This window comes from Microcebus murinus, chromosome 24 (assembly GCF_040939455.1).
Source record: "Microcebus murinus isolate Inina chromosome 24, M.murinus_Inina_mat1.0, whole genome shotgun sequence".
Taxonomy (NCBI): Eukaryota; Metazoa; Chordata; class Mammalia; order Primates; family Cheirogaleidae; genus Microcebus; species Microcebus murinus.
The window spans coordinates 24,735,219-24,753,672 of NC_134127.1; the positions used below are offsets into that span (position 1 = coordinate 24,735,219).

At 50.1% G+C, this 18,454-nt stretch overlaps 1 protein-coding gene across 1 annotated transcript; it reads right to left on the reverse strand.

Moving 5' to 3' along the window:
* Positions 1–6,486: 6,486 nt before the first annotated feature.
* On the reverse strand, positions 6,487–18,380 carry LOC105877153 (serine protease 52-like). Its single transcript, XM_075997250.1, has 9 exons — positions 18,297–18,380; positions 17,264–17,406; positions 16,835–17,111; positions 14,778–14,834; positions 12,779–12,837; positions 12,070–12,167; positions 10,719–10,963; positions 9,962–10,110; positions 6,487–6,769 (listed from the first exon to the last, which is right to left on the reverse strand). Exons 1-9 carry the CDS (start codon positions 18,325–18,327, stop codon positions 6,512–6,514), a joined length of 1,317 nt encoding a protein of 438 aa, XP_075853365.1. The 5' UTR covers positions 18,328–18,380; the 3' UTR covers positions 6,487–6,511.
* Between the last annotated feature and the right edge of the window lie 74 nt (positions 18,381–18,454).

An 18,454-nucleotide genomic window follows, 5' to 3' on the forward strand; every position in this document is an offset into this window, starting at 1 on the left:
TGAATCAGTGGAACTCGAGAACCAGACAATCTGAGCACACCAGACCGACAGCAGGGGGAGTGTTGGGAACACCCAGAGGGCAGGTGTAACGACTGCTGGCATCCCCGCTTTGCAGGCTCTGGTTGCTTGAGGGCAAAGCTTTCCAAGCAGAAGGACCAGGAAGTATGAAAGGCCCAAGGCAGGGAGGGATTTGCAGAGAGACAGAAAGGCTGTGGGGCTGGCATGGTACGCTTGGGGAAGACAGTGGGGAGAGGTCCCAGCTAGGTGGGCAGAACCAGGGCACAGGGAACCTTCTAGGGATGTTGTAATGGGATTTTTAGTCTATCTAATTGGGCAGCCATTGGAGCATTTTAAACACTTTCTCCCTCATTTGTTTTTTAACCTGTGCAACTGGATGGGGATGTTATTTACTTGCAGGGGGGATGTTATTTACTTGCAGCGGGGGTGAGTGAACGGACCGTATGATTTTAGCAGCAACAAATTTGCAATGCTTCTGGACATCCCAGTGGAGATGTGGACTGAGGCTGTTGGCTGCCTGGGGCTGCAGTGTGGAAGGAACCCGAGAGAATGCAGAATCACCAGCATGTGGATGGCATGTGAGGCCCTGGACCCAGTTGAGATCACTGAGGGAGGGAAGGGAGGAAGACAGAAGGGGCCCAAGTGTTGAACTCAGGGGCATCCGACACCCAGAGGTCTAGTAAGAGAGTGGCGGAGGAATTTGCAAAGTGCCACTTGAGGCAGGCCCATGAAGGAAGGATATGTTGACATCCTAACCCCCAAGGTGATGGTATGAGGAGGTCAGGCCTTTGGGGAGGGATTACATCCTGAGGGCGGAGCCCTCATGAATGAGATTAGTGTCCTTATAAATTAGGCCCAAGGGAGCTCTTTGGCCTCCTCTACAATATGAGGACACATGAGAAGGCACCATCTATGAACCAGAAAGCAGCCCTCACCAGACACGGAATCTGCCAGGGACTTGATCTTGAACTCCTTGGCCTCCAGAACTATGAGAAATAAATGTCTGTTTCTTGTAAGCCACTCAGTTTATGCTATTTCATTACAGCAACCCGAATGGACTAAGACAACCTTCATTTCTCAACTGAATTGATTTTGTACATTTGTTGAAAATCAGTTGTCCATATATGTACAGGTCTATTTCTGGACTGTTCTTTTTTATTGTTCAGTGCATCTACATTTATGCCAATGCTACACTGCCTTGATTACTATAGATGACTATATAATTCTTAAAATCAGCGTGAACAGTGAAGATCGCCAAGAGTTCAGAAGTTAAAACCCTACTCTAGTTTCAAATAAGGTACTTAATAGTCCTCTTTCATCATTCAGTACAAACATCCCCTACATTTCTCTAAAGTTTGATTTTGTTCTTTATGTCAAGGGGGGAAAAATGGTATTATGAACAGTTGGAACTTGGCAAGTTCACATGAAACTATTACATAGGAACTGGATGGATTAGCAATCTGTTGTCAATTTCTAATTTAATCCATTGTTGTCAAAAAGCTTTGTATGTCTTGAATGCTTTTAAATTTATTTAGACTTCTTTTATGAGCCAGAATCTGATCTATTGTGGTAAATGGTTCACGTGCACTTGAGAAGAATGTATATTAAGCTGTAGTTGGGTGAAATGTTCTATAAATGTCAATTAAGCCGAGTTGGTTGGTTGTGTTGTTCAAGTCTTCTGTATCCTTCCTGATGTTCTATCTACTAGTTTTATCGATCATTGAGAGAGGGGTGTTGACATCTCCAACTGTACTTGTGGATTTGTCTGTTTCTCTTAGTAATTTTATTAGTTTTTGATTCACGTGTTTGGAAGTTCTGTCACTAGGTGCATAAACATTTAAGATTTTCACATCCTGTTGATACGTTGACCCTTTTATCATCAGAAATGACTGTCTTTATCCGTAATCATAGTATTTGTTCTGAAATCCTGTCTGTCCTGCATTAATCCAGTCTCTCCAGGTTTTATAGATTAGCAGTCACAGGGTATATAATCTTTCATATTTTTACTTTTAATCAACATGCATCTTGATATTTAAAGTGAGTTGGATGCAGCATATAGTGAAGTTGTACTTTTTTAGGCAGTCTCTGACTTTGATGGAGGTGCTTAGACTGGTTACATGCGATGTGACAATTCATATGGTTAGGTTTAAATTTTCTACCTATTTGTTTTCTTTTCTTCTTCTCCTACCTGTTCTTTCTTTCCCTTTTTGTGTTTTTCTCCTTTCTTTTTTTTTTTCATGATTCTATTGTATCTCCTTTGTTGTCTTATTAGCTATAACTCTTTATTTTATTATTTTAATGGTTGTTTTAGGTTCATAGAATATACATCTTTAACTCATCACCATCTACTTCAATTGACATTGCATCACTTACTGTATACCATCGGCACCTTACAATAACATACTTTCATCTCTCCTAGTCATATCACTATGCTATTTTTATCATATATATTATTCTACACATGTTACAGGCTCTGTAATACATTGTTATTTTTTGCTTTGAATAGACAATTATTTTATAAGGATGTTTAAATAATAAGAAAAAGGTTTTTTATATTTACCCACACAGTTAATATTTCTAGTGTTCTTTATGCCTTTGGTTCATTCATATTTCCATCTGGTATCATCTTCTTCTACTTGGAGGGCTTCCCTTAACATTTCTTATAGTGCAGTGAATTCTAACGATGAATTCTTTCAGCTTTTGTGTTTCTGAGAAAGTCTTCATCCCACCTTTGTCTATGAAGCGTGTTTCTGCTGGCTATAAAATTCTACACTGACATGTTTTTTTTTCAGTAATTTAAAGACATTGCTCCATTGTTCGTTCTTATGGCTTGTGTGGTTTCCAATGAAAAATCCACTGTCATCTTTATCTTCCTTCCTTTGTATATGATGTGCATATATTTTTTCACTCATTTGTCTGTGTTTATGATTTTCTTTTAATCACTGTTTTTAAGTAATTGGATTATTGCAGCAGGTAAAATTGTGTTTCCACGAAAGAACACATCTCAAGTCCTCACCCTGGTACCTGTGAATGTGACCTTATTTGGAAACAGGGTCTTTCCAGATGCGATCAAGTTAAGAAAAGGAACTACCGGATTAGAATGGGCCCTAATCTAATGACCTGTGACCTTATGCTATAAGGGAAATGTGCACACAGACACACAGAGAAGGGAATGTCGTGCAAACACAGAGACACAAGAGACAAACCGTGAGACCGCAGTGACGAAGCCGTAAGCCAAGGGTCGCTGGCGACCACCAAATCTGTGAAGAGGCGGAAGGGCCTCCCCTGGAGCCTTCGGAGAGAGCCTGGCCCAGCGACATCCTGACTTCAGACTTCTGTTCTCCAGAACTGTAAGGAAATAAATTTATCTTGCTTTAAGCCACCCGTTTCGCTGTGGGTCCCTACAGCAGCCACAGGAAACGAATACAATTATAATGTGTTTCTTGTGCTTGGATTTTTTTTTGAGCTTCTTGAGTCTGCAGGCGTATCATTTTCATCAAGCATGGATACTTTCTGCTGTTAAATCTTCAAATATTTCTCCAGCCTCCACCTCCCCAGTTACTTTGTGGGAACCCAAGGCCATGTCCCACTGATTCTCTGATCATTTTTTTTCAGCTTTTTTTAAAACTCCAACTTTCATTTTGGCAATTGTCCTATTGCTATGTTTTCAAGTTCACCGATCTTTTCTTTTGCAATGTTTAATCTGCCATTCATCTCACCCAGTGTATTTTCCATCTCAGATGCGGTGGTTTTCACTTCTCCATGTTCAATTGGAGGCTTTAGTGCATCTTCTGTATCTCTGCTAACATGCTCAATCTTTCCTGCAGTTTCTTGTACATATTTAATACATTATAATAACTGTTAAAATGTCCTCCTCTATTAATTCTCTCATCCGTGTCATTTCTGGATCTCATTGATTGATTGATTATTCTCATTATGTGCCTTGTTTTATTACTTCTTTGTACGCCTGGTACATTTTGATTGGACGCCAGAGACATTGTGAATTTCACCTTTTGGGGTGCTGGATACTTTTGTATTTCTGTAAGTACTCCTGAGCTTTATTCTGGGACACAGTTAAGTTACTTGAAAACCTTTTGATCCTTTCAGAACTTGCTTTTAAGCCTTCTGAAATAGGGCCAGAGCAGCATTTAATCTAGGACTAACAGCTAAGCCACTTAGGATAACACTCTACCCCATTGCCTGTGGGTGGTGAGGACTTCCACTCTGGTGGTGGAAACAGGAACTGTTCCCAGGCCAGTGAGAGCTCTCAGGCACATTTCCTGTGACCCTGTTGCGTGGCCACTTCCCTGTCCCAGACTAGGGAAGATCAAGTAGGCAAGGCCTCCTTATCCTTTAGATGGAACAGGCCCAGAGTCCGGGCCCTACAGCATTTTCAGGGGCTCATCAAAATGCTTTAATTTCTTTTATGATTGAAAAGAAAAAAGATCAAAGAAAATGTTTTAATGAATGCTAATATATTCGTCTTTATAGCACTGTAGTTGTAAACCCTGTGGCCATGCAGAAGAAGGGAAGCAGGAAGGCAAAGTGTCTGGAGCCCACAGAATCATAGGTCAGCCCTGCAGTGGGTAGGGGACAGCACCTGGGCTGAGAGCAGGGGGTGAGGGTGGGGCAGTGAAGATCCCCTCACCAGGCGGTAGGGAAACAGGGTCACTGGGTGAGCTCTCAAGGGGAGCTGGTTTCCTGGGAAACAAGCCCAGAGCAAAGCTTCTGAGCCCTGGGTTTGACACACGATGGGCTGGCAAGAGGAAGAAGAAGAATAGGGAGGGTGGCCTGAGACAGACAGTCCGCGAGGCCATGTGGGGTGACGTGCAGATCAGTACACTTCGGTCGGCCAAGCCATGGCAAGGGCACTTGTGTTCCTCAGCCCACGTTTCCTCTTCTCGGCAGAGGAGCGAGGGCTGCCCGCCCTGCGCGGGGCTGCAAGGAGGTAAGCAGCAAAGTTCTGCGTCAAGGGCGACACTCTCTGCGAATGTTCCTTGTAGAGAAATGAGCAGGCTCCAAGTAACGACGGGGAGATCACAGAGGGGGCGTATCAGAGTCACAGAGTGGCAGGACCAGGCGGGGCCCTTGGGGCCACTGAATCCAGCACTTCCAGAGGTGCCAGAGATGCAGGACACACTGAAGTGAGACCCCGGGCAAGGACTCACCCGCCACCCACACTGTCGTGAAGAGTGTAGGAAATGGAGTCTCCGAGATTTCAGCTGCTACAATCCCAGGAAGGGTGTGGAGGGCCAGGGGCAGGGGGTGCTGAGTGGCGAAACCAGTATCCGGCACCCATATTCAATGTGAGTGACAGTAAGAATCCCCCACCCGGTGTTCACGACGGCGCTCGAGATGTCCTTAGCACCGTGGCCGTGTATGGCAAACCCTCAGAACATGCTGCTTTCTCAGAAGGCAGTTGGAACATCTGATTCCCCAACCTCATCTCTAACCCTACAAGGCAACAGGTGGATCTGGTTCCACTTGTTCGAGCCTCGATCAGGATGCTTGTCCTTATTATCTAGTTCCAGGACCATCACTGTCCTTTATTCCAGCTCAGAGGGGGGATGGAGATCCACAGTTCCATGCAGGTGCGCGGGAGAAAAAAAAACAATCGAATTAAGGGAACAAGGTCCTTGTTGAGAGCAGGTTGATAATAACATTCCTGGAAGGCTCTGTTCTCCTCTCAGCGGGACCAGTCAGAGGCTGATCAGTTCCCGTGTGGAGGCACAAGTCCAGGACCTGCCCTTCTGACCATCCCTCCCTCGTGGAATTAATGAAACTGGCGTTGAGTCCTTGTCATGTTGCACGCAAATACTCTAGCCGGCTTGCAACAGGACAGAATCAGGGCAGAGCTCACGGACAGAAGTGGAAAAAGAAACAGGCTAAAACCCAGAGGGAAAACTTCCTCTTTCCTAAGCTGTCTCCTGTCCCAAATAGCTCGGCTCCCTCCCCCAGGTTGTGTTGATGTGTTAGGTTTTTTCCTCTTGGAGCAGATGCCACCAGACCGACAGTCCCTAAACTAGGTCAGAGAGAGCAGTGACGAATTGACACAGTCCCTCCGGCTACATTGTCCTGTGTCCCTAATTCTGTCTCCAGGCTGAGAATTTGACTCCGCAAAGAGGTCATTTACAGGGGCAGAGAAAGGCCAGTAAGGCTTTTAGGAGCTGTGTGGGTCTGCAGGGAGAACTGGGAACTCGAGAGGCCCCAAGTGCTTGTGGGGTCACTAGCGTGCCCCTCCCTGTGGAAATGTGCTCCCTCCAAACCCTTTGAGAGGACTCAGGCTGAACCTGGAAACCTGCTTCCAAGTTCTAGGTGACCCATAGGCTGTGAGGTGGGTCTCAGGCATCTTGTAAGTGCCCCTGTAGGTCTCTGATTAGCTCAGGCACAGTTAATCACCTGACAGTCACTCCAAGCCACCTGGCCCTACCCTCTGCCCCACCGCACACATGCAGAAGAACGCTTGGCTCTTAAGACAATACAGTATTTAATCTTAAAGAAAGTAGAAACATAGTAACAAGGCAGCCCCAGGGGAGAGAAACACGCTGGACCCCGAGTCTCTCTGGTACCCATACGGCTTCCCTGCCAGCATCGTCTCCCTCTCAATCCAAAGCAGATAATTTGCCACTTTCGTGTACACTCCAGGCAAGTTCTTCCGGCCACAGCCCACTCCCCAGCTGATAATGCCCAGCTGGTACCATATGTTTTTCTTCTTCTTTTTCTGGCAAACAAGAGGCCCCCCGCTGTCACCCTAGGAGAGAAAAGAGGTTTGGGAGTGGAAGGGATGGTGGCAAGTTACTCCTGCAGCCCACTGAAGTGAGGGCAGCTGGCACAAGGCAGCAAGCACTGACAGCGTCTTCTGACGAGCAAACTTTAGCTCCGTGACCCTGTGACTGTCGGGAAAGGAAGCAAATGACTTGGCCAAATGCAATGTGATGGACGACAGTTTGGTTCCCAGAGGAAATCTCCATCCTCATTGCAAGGCCCCCAAGCATTTACTCAGTGGTCGCTCCCACTGCGTTTGTGGACGTCGCACCAAGCAAATCTGGGCATGGCTAACCTAGGTTTTTACTGGAACCCAAAAGGTGGTGGTAACCCCAGAAGTGAGCATGCCTCCATTAGAATTCCGGGTCTGTAATTTATCTTGCGTGCATTAGTGTTAATGCACCAAGGAGTGGTCTTCTAATCCATTTTGCCTGTAAGCACTTTGTTGTCTTTCAGAATTCTTCAAAATTTCCCCCTGCCTTATCACCCCAAATCCATTTTCAGCCTACCCATTTTTCTCTTTCCATATTGTTCACAGTAGCAAAAAGTAAAAAAACAAACCAAAAGAAAATCTATTATTCCTCATAATAGGTCATCGGGCGAATACAGTAGGCATACAAATGGACACATGCAAAATGCACAAATACAAATATAGTGTCCAAATATTGTATTGCGATTTAAGATGTTAAACTTTAAACAACTTACAGATTTTAAAACATCATAAAAAAGATTGCCAAATTAACCCAGGTAAACAGAGCAGGCATATCGATGTGACAATTGGAGAATAGGGTAACTTTCATGCCCCATAATCTTTTGGACCTTTATAAAAAATTCTATTAAAGAGTAAAGTGTAATCATGAAAAAAATTAGAAAATTCAGATATGGAAAGAGAAGAAGGATATTCTATACAGATATATAAAGATTATATATTATTTTATATATAATGTAACTGTACAGATAAGTAAATCTATATATAAACACACAGGATTGCATATGAAAAGAATATTTCGGGAAGAATACACAACTGTGTAGCAGTGGTTTCTCTTTGGCAAGTCAACTGGGAACTAATGTACGAAGTGAATGTCCTTTGCACTGTACACCCATCTGTGCTACTTGCTCTTTCTTTACCATGTTCAAATAACTAAATAAAATCAACAACATTTCTAATTCACCCATACAAAGGCGACTCCCACTGACATCTTCAGATGTAACTTTCTACACCCTTGTATGTGCGGACAACATTATTATTTTACAGAAATAGAGCCTGGATGACAAAGCTGTATTCTTGGAAAGGTTAAGTGACACACAAAAAGCTGGAAAAAAGCACCACACAATGATGTGTTAAAAACCCAAATACAGAGACATGCACGGTGGCTCATGCCGCACATGGCATTTGGGGAAGCTGAGGCAGGATTGCTTGAGGTCAGGAGTTTGAGACCAACCTCAAAATAAAAGTTATTCTCACTAATGTTGATTCTTCACTGAGGAAAAAAAGAAAAAAAGCAGAAAGAAAAATAAATATTAAAAATAAAAATAAAAGTTAAATTAGAAAATAAAATTAAACAAATATTAGCCAGGCATGGTGGCATGTGCCTGTAGTCCCAACTACTTCGGAGGCTGAGGCAGGAGGATCACTTGAGCCCAAGAGTTTGAGGTTGCTGTGAGTTGTGATCACACCACTGCACTTAAGCCTGGGAGATGGATCAAGACCATGTCTCTAAAGAAAAAAAATCCAAATAAAAAAAAAAAACCAACAAACAAAAACCAGGAAATGGGATTATTTGATTTAAAAAAAAAAAAAAAAAAAACCAGATTGTCATTGTGAAAGATGTCAGGTAGAACAGCAGTACAGTTAGAGTACAGTTAGGATCTTACATTTCCTGGCGCCAAACAGACCTTGCTTCAAATGCCAGTGTGAATATTTAGCTGAGTGGATTTGAACAGTTTCATAAGCAATTTAAGGCTCAGTGTTTATGCTGATGAGAACAATTATCCCTCTCGTGCAGCCTGGCTGCAGGGATGGAAGGAAGCAACTAGGTCCAGGTCCTGACACCTGGCAAGCACCTACTCAATGGTCACTCCCGCTGCGTTTGTGGTTGTTGGACCAGGAAAGTCCGGCCATGACTAAGCCAGGTCTTTACTGGAACCCAAAAGGCAGCGCTGACTCCAGAAGTCAGCATGCCTTTGTTAGAATTCTGGATCTGCAATTTATCTTGCTCGTGTGTCCTCAGCAAGGCTTTCAGCTTCTCTGAGCCTCAGTTTCCCCATCTGGAATTGCCTGTCTCATAGAGCTAATTCATAATACTTTTATGTATGTGTAGAAGCAGTGTGTATGCTCTTGAGGATTGGATAGCCATGAAGTGGTCAAAAAGACAATATATTTAACATTTCCTGTTACCTTACTCGGGGCTTTGTGGATATTAGCTCAATTCTCACAACAGCTCAAAGAGGTAGGAACTCTTAGTATTCCCATTTTAAAGATGAGATCTGAAAAGGCCAGGCATGGGGGACATCTCCTGCCCAGGTCAGTAAAGAGACAGCAGGTAGAGCAGGCAGGAGGGGAACCTCGTCATCTGACTTCAGAGCCTGCATCCCTAACCGCTGCTCCTCACTGCCTCCCTTTGTCTACGGAGTATCTGTTCGCATAAGATCTTACAGGGCATCTGCACTGGGTTCAGAAGCGCCCTCCCCAAATGCACGTCCACCCAGAACCTCAGAATGTGACCTAATTTGGAAATAGGGTCTTTGTAGATGCAATGAGTTAAATTAGGATGAGGTTACACTGGATTGCAGGGAACCCCAATCCACTGATTGGCTGGTGTCCTTATAAGAAGAGAAGATGAGGCCTTGGGAAGATGGAGGCAGAGATTGGAGCAACGCATCTAATAAGCCAAGGAACACCAAGGATTGCCAGCGGCCGCCAGGAGCTAGGAGAGGCAAGGAAGGGCCCCCCAGAGCCTTCAGAGGAACTAGGGTCCTGCTGACACCTTGATGTCAGATGTCCAGCCTCCAGAACTGCGAGAGAATCGTTTCTGCTGTTGTGAGCCGCCCGGTGTGTGGCCATTTGTTACAGCAGCCACAGGACACTCATCCAGCACCTTACCCAGAGAGGGAGGAAGGGTGCTGGTGACCCTGTGGATGTTGGCCACCCTTCTGCAAGCAGGATCAGCCCCATTACCTGGCAGGAGTCCTTTCCACCTTGAGCACTCCCAGCACACAGCATGTTCTTGGTGATAAGGGACAAAGTATTTAAGCACGTCTTCCAGGTGACCAGCTCGAGGTTGACTTTCTGAAGGACTGGAGACAAACCTGACACAGGATTTACACCTGAGGAGAAGCAGATGGAGAGAATGCCCGCAGTGGTCCCTTTGGGTTGAGGCCAAGCACCCACCCTGTCATGTCATTTACCTCAATGACAAGCAACCTTCCCTGTAGCCCAGAGAACAGCCCACACTGGGACAGCAGAGTGGGGAGAGGTTGACAGGGGCGTCTGGAAGACTTCAAGCCCACGCTCTCGGAATCCAGAGCTCCTGGGGACTGGGCCCTAGATCAGTCTCAGCCAACGTCCCACCCTGCGGAAGCCACCAGACTCCAGCCAGGACCCTGGGAGGGTGTTTTGTTCAGATCCGTGAGAACACCAGGCCCATCCATGGAAGGCAGGTTACCCCTCGGGGTCGGGAAATTCCCACCTGGGTTATCCCTGAGGCCCCGAGTGCGTTCCACCATAAGCGCACGCAAGGAGCCCAGGAAGGCCCGGGAAGGATGGCGCGCACGCGCACTGTGGACAAGGCCCGTGATGAGGCCTGCAGGGAGAAACGAGACGCCCAGGTTCCGCCAGACTGACTTCCGGGGCGGTGGAGCCTCCGGAGTTTGCTTCCGGTTCAGCATCCACCGGGTGCCCGCCCACCCCGGGCGGCTCGGCCTGTGTGACTCACTAGTGACGCCCCATCCTGTTGCCCAGCAGTCCGTCCACTTGTGTATGTCGGTGACCTCTGAAACGCAGATGGGGAAGGCGGTGGCGCCCAGAGGTAACGGGGACTTGAGCAAGAGCAAAGCTATGTCGTTATCCAGAAGCCAGCTGTCATAGTGAGGGTGAGTGATGAGCTTGTCCACTTTCACCTCGGTGAAGTTCGTGATGCTGAAGTTGGTCACACTGTGTGTGATCACCAGGCTGTAATTTCTAAAACAAGAGGAGGAGGAAAAATGTCAGTGGTGGAAGGGGGGAAGGTGAGTCTTAAGAGAAAAGCAGACCAGGCGAAGCGGGTGGATCGCTCAAGGTCAGGAGTTCGAAACCAGCCTGAGCAAAAGCAAGACGCCGCCTCTACTGAAAATAGAAAGAAATGAGCCAGACAACTAAAAATATATAGAAAAAATTAGCCAGGCATGGTGGCGCATGCCTGTAGTCCCAGCTACTTGGGAGGCTGAGGCAGGAGGATCGCCTGAGCCCAGGAGTTTAAGGTTGCTGTGAGCTAGGCTGATGCCACGGCACTCTAGCCCGAGCATCAGAGTGAGACTCTGTCTCAAATGAAAGGAAAGAAAAAAGAAAAGAAGAGGAGGGGAGGAGAGGGGAGGGGAGGGCAGGGGGGAGGGAGGGGGAGGGGTGGGGAGGGAGAGGTAGAGGGAGAGGAAAGGAAGAAATCAATCTAGCAGTCTGAGGCCGTCAGGCATCTGCCACCGTGCCCAGGCACAGAGCTGGGAGGAGAGCCCCCACTGGGCGGTGCCAGACAGACCGTGAGTCCCGTCCTGCCCGCTGCGACTGGCTCTTGGCTGGGTAGTTTGTTGCTTGGGCAAACTAACTGATTTGCAAGAAAGGCTGGACTAGACAAGCACCTGGGAAGCTTCCCAAAAACACTGGTTTGTGGACACAAATCGGGAGCTTCTGATATGCAGTGAGGCCTGGAGCCCTGCCCGCAGGTCCTAATTCCTTCCCGAACTCTCTGATGCTACGCCCACTGTCAGCCCACTGTCTCTGAGTGAGAGCAAAGGCTTAGGATAACACTTTCCAGAGGCTTGGACCAGGACCACATGCACTTAGCAAGATGCAGAGAAGTCCAGGGTATGTGGTATGTTTTCTCTGCGATTTAGGGCCCACTCGGCCATATGCAGAACATCATCGCAGGGGAGCAGCTCACGTCTCCCCTGCAAAGTATAGGTTTCAGCCATACAGGCCGGTGTATAGCCACCGGAATTTTTTTCTTTGGCTGACAAACCCCAGGAAAACGATAAGCACCCAGGGGCAACTATTCCACCACATTGCTTTAAACGAGTTCTGTTTGCCATACTTACTTATCTTTTCCGTAGAAGCAGTGAGATGCGGTGAGAATCCACCACTCACTGAGCACAGATCCTCCGCAGAGATGGCTGTGATTGCGAAGAATTCTTACCTGCCATGGAAATTCTGTAATGTCTGTAGCCTCCCCGCCTATGATTCCAGAAATCTCTATCTCCTTAGTTTTCCTATTGATTCTTCGGCCACATGATACTAAAGGAAGAAAGGAGGAGGATGGAGGAAAGAGCCAGGGCCCCACAATCCAGGTTACTTGGCTCGGAGGAAGCTTCAGCACAAGTTCTCCTCACCCCCAAGCACACAGACAGCAGGGGCTGGGCCAGGTTGGAACTGGGTGGGAGATGCAGCAGACACAAGCAATCCCCGAACTTTTGCCTGCCACGGGCACAACGTGTGAGAGTGACGATGGGAAGTAGAGGCCGCTGCCTTCGCCACGGCTTGGCCACTGGGAAGGGCTGTCCCCATGAGGGCCTTTGAGGAGCAAGACTCACAACCCAAACTCGGGGGCCAGATCTTGCTGTTGCACCCACAGAAGGCAGCCTGGGCAGGAACAGTCGCTTGTTTGAAATTAGACCACCTCACTGTCCCCTGAAAAGCAGCGCTTGGTACAGTGTGTTAGCGTGCATTGAGAGGTGAGCGACCACACATGGGAAGCTGAGTCGTCAAAGGCACGTGCACGGGAAGAAGGCTCAGATGGCCTCCCAACACCTGCAGGGTGTCCCTCAACACGGGGCTCGGGCTTGCCAGGTCCTCATCGGCGGGCGAAGCTGCAGGTGAGCATGAACAATCTGATGACAGTTCTGCCCTTTGCTGTATTCCACTTTGTTGGAAATTGCACAGAATTGAGGCTGATTTGGACAATCTGAGCTCTGTGGGTGCGAAACTTAGGGGAGTACCCGGGAGCCAAAAGAATACATATATGTTTTAATATCAAAATTAATGTCGTGGAACTTCCCCAAAGTGGAATGGGTTACCTCTAGGGTCGTTGGTTTTCTCACCCATAAAATAAGGGCATTTGGTAAAAATAAGGTTTTTTCAAGTTCTTCTTAGACTCTTTTGCCGAGTTCTCGTCCTCTTCCAAAAGCCAAGGGTCAATCCTTAGGCTGCTCCTCCCTCTATACACTTTGGCTTCAGATGTCACCTTTACACAGATGAGTCTCACGTTTATGCCTCCGAAACCCTCCACTAAGCTCCCCCCTTACTTAACTTGAGGGGCTGCTGAGGAACGAGGCTCCCCATCCACCCCTGGGAGTTGGCCTTTGGAACAAGCCCACCAGGGGATGCTCCTGCCCGCCCCCCCAGTGGAGAGCCCTAGCCACATCCGCAAGGACCCACAGAGACCTACGTGTCAGGGAGCCGCATGCCCAGGACAGCAGCAGGGCCACCTGCAGCAGGCGCACTGCCCCTCTGCCCCGCCACCCTCTCATCAGCCCTGGTCTTCAAGTCACCCCTGGCGGGGCTGCTGGTTACACAGAGGGACACAGGGCGGGGCCACACTCTCTGTGCCTGCCAGCTCACAGCCAGCCTGACGACCTCTGAGGTCACAATAGGCACTGGGCGGAGCTGCTTGGGACAAAGCAGCCAGGTGGCTTCCTGAGCCCCCGGATGTGGGGGTCAGTGTGGGGCTGGGGGTGAGAGAGGCACAGTCAGGCCTCGGGCTGGACAAAGAGAGGGGACCAGGGGCAGGAGCTGGGAGGTGGCGCTGAGGGGCACGCGGGTTGGGATGCACAGTGGGTCCTTTTGGGGTGGCTCTGTCTGTAACTGGACTCAGGCTCGGCCGCTCGCCGCTTCACAGCCGGACTTGAGAGCCGAGGGTGGTGGGGGGAAGCGCAGGTTTATTCCAGAGCCTCATGCTGAGGACGTAGAGGGCGGACCCACATCCCAAAGGCCAGCTCAGGTTGCCCAGGGTGACCGATGGGTTCCAAAGGGGAAGGAGTTTGGGGGCACTGTGTGCATGGCAGCGTATCTCCTTCTGACGGTTCTCCCGGGTCGTGGCCACCTGTTGTCTGGCTGGCGTCAGCTCGCCTCCAGGGGAGTCCTGCAATCTTGTTCTACAGTTAGTTGCTCAAGGCCAGTTCCTGGAATTCTCAAGCAAGCGCACAGTTAGGCATTGTGGAAAGCAGGAGTTACTCGCTGGCTTTAAGGAGGAGTGACTGTTATCATCACAAGCCTGTTCCCAGTGCGGTGACTCTGGGCGGGCACTTACCTGGCTGTGCCTCAGTCAAGTGGAAACTGACATCAGGCTTAGATTGGCTGTTTTACTTTGTAATTTATGCTCCACCCATCACACCTGGGCTGCCTCAGTGGGGTGCCTTGGTTGGGACCCTGTGGGTCTGTCTGAAACTGGCCCCAAAGCTGTCCCAGGGGAAAGGGCAGGTGAGTGTGGCTCCCTGGTGTCCCCAAGGAGGACTGGCAGGGCTGCAGTTGGGGGTAATGCAAGGGACTGGGCAGGGAGGGGTAGGGAGGGCTGCAGGACTGCCCAACACCACTCCCTCTGCCCACAGGCCCCGGCCCCCTCAGGTAGACAGAGGGCCCCCCATATGTGGTGCTCTAGCAGCAGGGACGCTGCAGGGTGTCCTGGCCAGCAGGGGTCAGCTGGGGTATGCACTCTGAACTCCAGGCCAGGGCGCCTGGGGAGTGAGGGCCAGGGAGGACGTGGCCTGAGGGCCTGTGTCAGCCCGTCACCAGCCTCTGCGTCCTAGTTTACAGCCTGGCGGCATGTACTGCCAGGGCAAGGCACGGATGGGGATGACAGCGGAGCTATCTGGGGCAAGAGACAGATCAGGAAATAGACATGGCTCCCCAGGGACTTAAGCTGCTGCTTCTCCTCCCTCCCGGGTGTCGGCTCTGCCCTAATTCCTTCTTGTGCAAGGCCAGCTGGATCAGCGCCTATGGTGCACCAGAGGCCCAACTCCGGATTTAGTGATTCCACTCGGTCAGGTGTGCAGGGGGCGGTCCCTGGACTCGCGCTCCTGGGGCAATGGCCTGTGTGCTGACCGTCTGCCACCTCCTGGAGTCCCCGAGTCTTGGTGTTGAGGGTGACTCCCCTCCCCACCAGCTGCCTTCCTGCTCCTGAGCCCTGCCCTGATTTTCTGAGTTTCCCCCGAGCCCTCTGAGGCCACAGTGAGGTGGGTGGATCTGAAACCAGCAGGCACGGGATGATAAGGAAGATGACCCCCGTGTATGGATTCCATGGATTCCCAGTGCTTGTTCCAGAATGAAATCGGATCCTACTCTAAGAGTACAGATGAAGGCACTATAATGAAAAGCATGGGCATTGTAAAGGGGTCCAACAGAGGAGAGCAAGGGGTCCGGGGACTAGCGACGGCAGTGAGCCGCAGGGACACGGAGAGATGTCTCTGCTGGGACCAGTGAGAGGCGCGGGTGTGGAGGAGGGCAGCCAGTGGAGCTGAGCCAAGAAGGGCCCAGCCAGCGGCAGGACGATGGCCTGGACGGGACAGGACAGCCAGGAAACACCCCAAACCTCCCCCTTCCTGTCATGGTACCTCCGTTGGCACTTTCTCAAAGCAAGCCAATGGGTATTTGGGGTCCCAGGGGACTCAGTCCCCAAGACCCAGCCCACCCAGACCCAGCAAATGGGTCTGTATTGGGGAATTGAGGACAAATGGAAAATAAGGACTCAGTGTCATCTACCATTTTCCTACAGAGGATAGCGTTGGCAGCTATGAGCCATTCTGACTTCAGGGCTGATGCCGATCCCAGGCTCCCCATCACTGAGCGTGCGTTACTGCAAGCGTTGCCGCGCTCAGCCACAGAGCAACGCGTGAGGGAATCACCCTCTTGATTTCCATATTGGAGTCATGAGCCACCCGTACCACATATGTTCCTGTATCCTTCCCGTGCGTGATAAACAAGTGTCAGTGTCTGGAAAGCATCTGAATGGATGAATAAACGATTGAATGTGTTCCCCACCATGGGGCCACATATGGGTGTCTCCTTTGTGGCTACAACAGGCAGACTTAACCAAGAGAGGACCCAGAAAAGACTCCATTGCTAGCCCGACAGCACGTTACGGCACTGATCTTTCTGATCTCACAGATTTCTAAAAATGAATTTTTGTCCTTTGCATTCCAAGCCACCTCACTGTCCTGAGGAAGGTGTGGTCTCCAAGCCCCAGGTCAAAATCTCCCTGCGTCCAACTCCACCCTGGACAGCTGCCCCTGCCCCTGATTCTGCCGTCGACTGTCTGTCGTGAGCGGCCCAGGAGACTATAGCGTTTGCCCCTCAAATAGGGAGCTCCCTGTGTTTGGGTCTCAGAATTAAAGCTGGGCAGTAACACAAACATTTGTGCTCCCTTAATACTTTGAAGTAATAAGACAATAAGAATGAAAGCTGGGGCTGGCTGGGTTGTAAGAAATACGGTGTTAAGCATGACAGAATGTTGGCTTGAGGAAAGACCTTTCGAGTTCATCTGATGGAATCTCGTTTTTCATAGACAGGGAAACCGAGGCCCAGAAACGTGATTTCCCAACGCTGATTTTCCAGCACTTTCCTGAAGCCTGCCCCTGGCAGGGTGTTGTTGCCTCTTCCTCTGGGATTCCCCATGAGCTGCTTGCACCTGTTTTTGATATACCTTCTTTAGACCATGAGATTTGGGAGCACTGAGTCCACATGTAACTTCTGGGGTCTGGGATGGGGGCTACCCCATAGCAGAAGATCCATAGATGATGCTTGTGGAAGGACGGGAGGGAAGAAAGAGGAGAAAAAGGGGTGGATCCAAAGCTTAGCGATGTGATCTGTCACCAGCAGACATGGCGGTAAGCAGCATCTGCGACCCCAAGACCAGCGACAAGGGGTACCGTGGGCCACAGACCCCAGAGCTCCTCAGGGCTCCCGAGATGGTGAAGGCCTTCCCCTGCTTTTGCGTCTCCTCTTGGATCCATGGGATAAATTGGGCCACAGACACGAACATACCGGGCCTCCCCCTGGAGCCAGATCCGATGCCCCAGCTGAAGACGCCCACTTGGAAGAGTCTCTGGGTTCCGTAGGTAGCACAGACCATGGGCGCCCCGCTGTCCCCCTGGGAATGGGAAAAAGAAGGACCAGCGTGTAAGCCATTGATGACCTCCGGCAGGAGGCTGTGGTGGCAGTGGGCTGGGGGCCCCCGCCTGGGCTCACCCTGGGTCCTGGAAGGTGGGGGGTGTGGAGGAAGGGCCTGGGGAGGGCGGGTACCTCGCAGTTGCCATTCGTGCCTGGTTCCTGCCAGGCACAGAGCATGTTCCTGGAGAGCTCGTTCACCCGCTTGATGCATTTCTTCCGGCTAATCAGCACTACTCTCAGCTTCTCCAGGTGCATGTTGAAGCCACCATGTCGCCCTGACAAATCGAGGACACTGGTGTGAGAGTGAGGGCTGCAGTCACCAGCCCACAGACGACCAGCAGGGAGGCCTGGAAGGCCACGAATGCACGGGGTGGGGAGGCCCAAGGTGACCTGGCACAAGGTCCTTCAGTCTCCTCTGTAGTGGCCCCAACAAGTGGTTCCTCTGCCAGATGTCTCCCTGTGCAGAGCTCATGCCCTACCAGGGGAACCCGAATGTGCTTCCTCCATGCCGACCCCCGCCCCCTGCTCCCCACAGCCGTGCCTTGTCCCTGTGCAGAGTCTGTGGTGTCCAGCGTCTTCACCCAGCCAAACAGAGGCACCAGGAAGGGGACACACCTGGAAATGCTTTTTGCAAGAAGGAACCTACCACGATGCTAGAGGAGCCATTGGCCTTCTCCCACCCCACCCCCTCCCTCCCGGAGGCCCTTCCTGGCCAGCCTGGTGTCCTGAAGGCATGGGTGCAGCCACTGGCGGTGACTGAGCTCCTCCACTAGAGAGCTACCAGCTCGGTCATCCCACGTGGTGCCCCACAGCCAGGGACACTGCCATTGGCCATCATAAAGCAATCCCCGAGGGCAGGATCCAAACTGCTCACCATGCTTTTGGCTCCATAAAAATGATCACTATTGCTCTCATGTTCTGAGATTATTCTACATCCCAGGCTTTTACCGGGCACCTTTTGTGTATAATCTCACTGAGTGTAATCCACATGACTTATCTGAAGGAGACATAGCTGGCTTTCTACAGGTGAGACAAGGTGAAGGTGAGAAGTGGGTGGTGAAGCCAAAATTCAGACCTCACCTTCCTGCGCCCAAAGCAACACACTGTCTAGCCCAGGGCACCCTCAAAGTGGGCGCTGCGTGGGTGCCGGAGGGAGGGGACGTACCGTGCCCACTGCCCTTCACCCACTCTGCCATCCAGCACCGGTCCCAGGCCCGCTCCTCCTCCTGCAGGCAGATGGGCCTTTTGAAGTCGGAGAACTCCACTGGCGTGGCGAGCAGCAGCAGGGCGAGGTCGCTGTCGAGGTGGGGCGGTTGGTAATCC

Coding starts and splice junctions, on each gene's coding strand:
- LOC105877153 (XM_075997250.1), bottom strand. CDS start 18,327: ATGGCAGAGTGGGTGAAGGGCAGTGGGCACG. Junction 14,835..16,834: donor GCTTACCGCCATGTCTGCTG/GTGACAGATCAC, acceptor CTCTTGCCCCAG/ATAGCTCCGCTGTCATCCCC. Junction 10,111..10,718: donor AACAGGATGGGGCGTCACTA/GTGAGTCACACA, acceptor GCTTCTCCTCAG/GTGTAAATCCTGTGTCAGGT.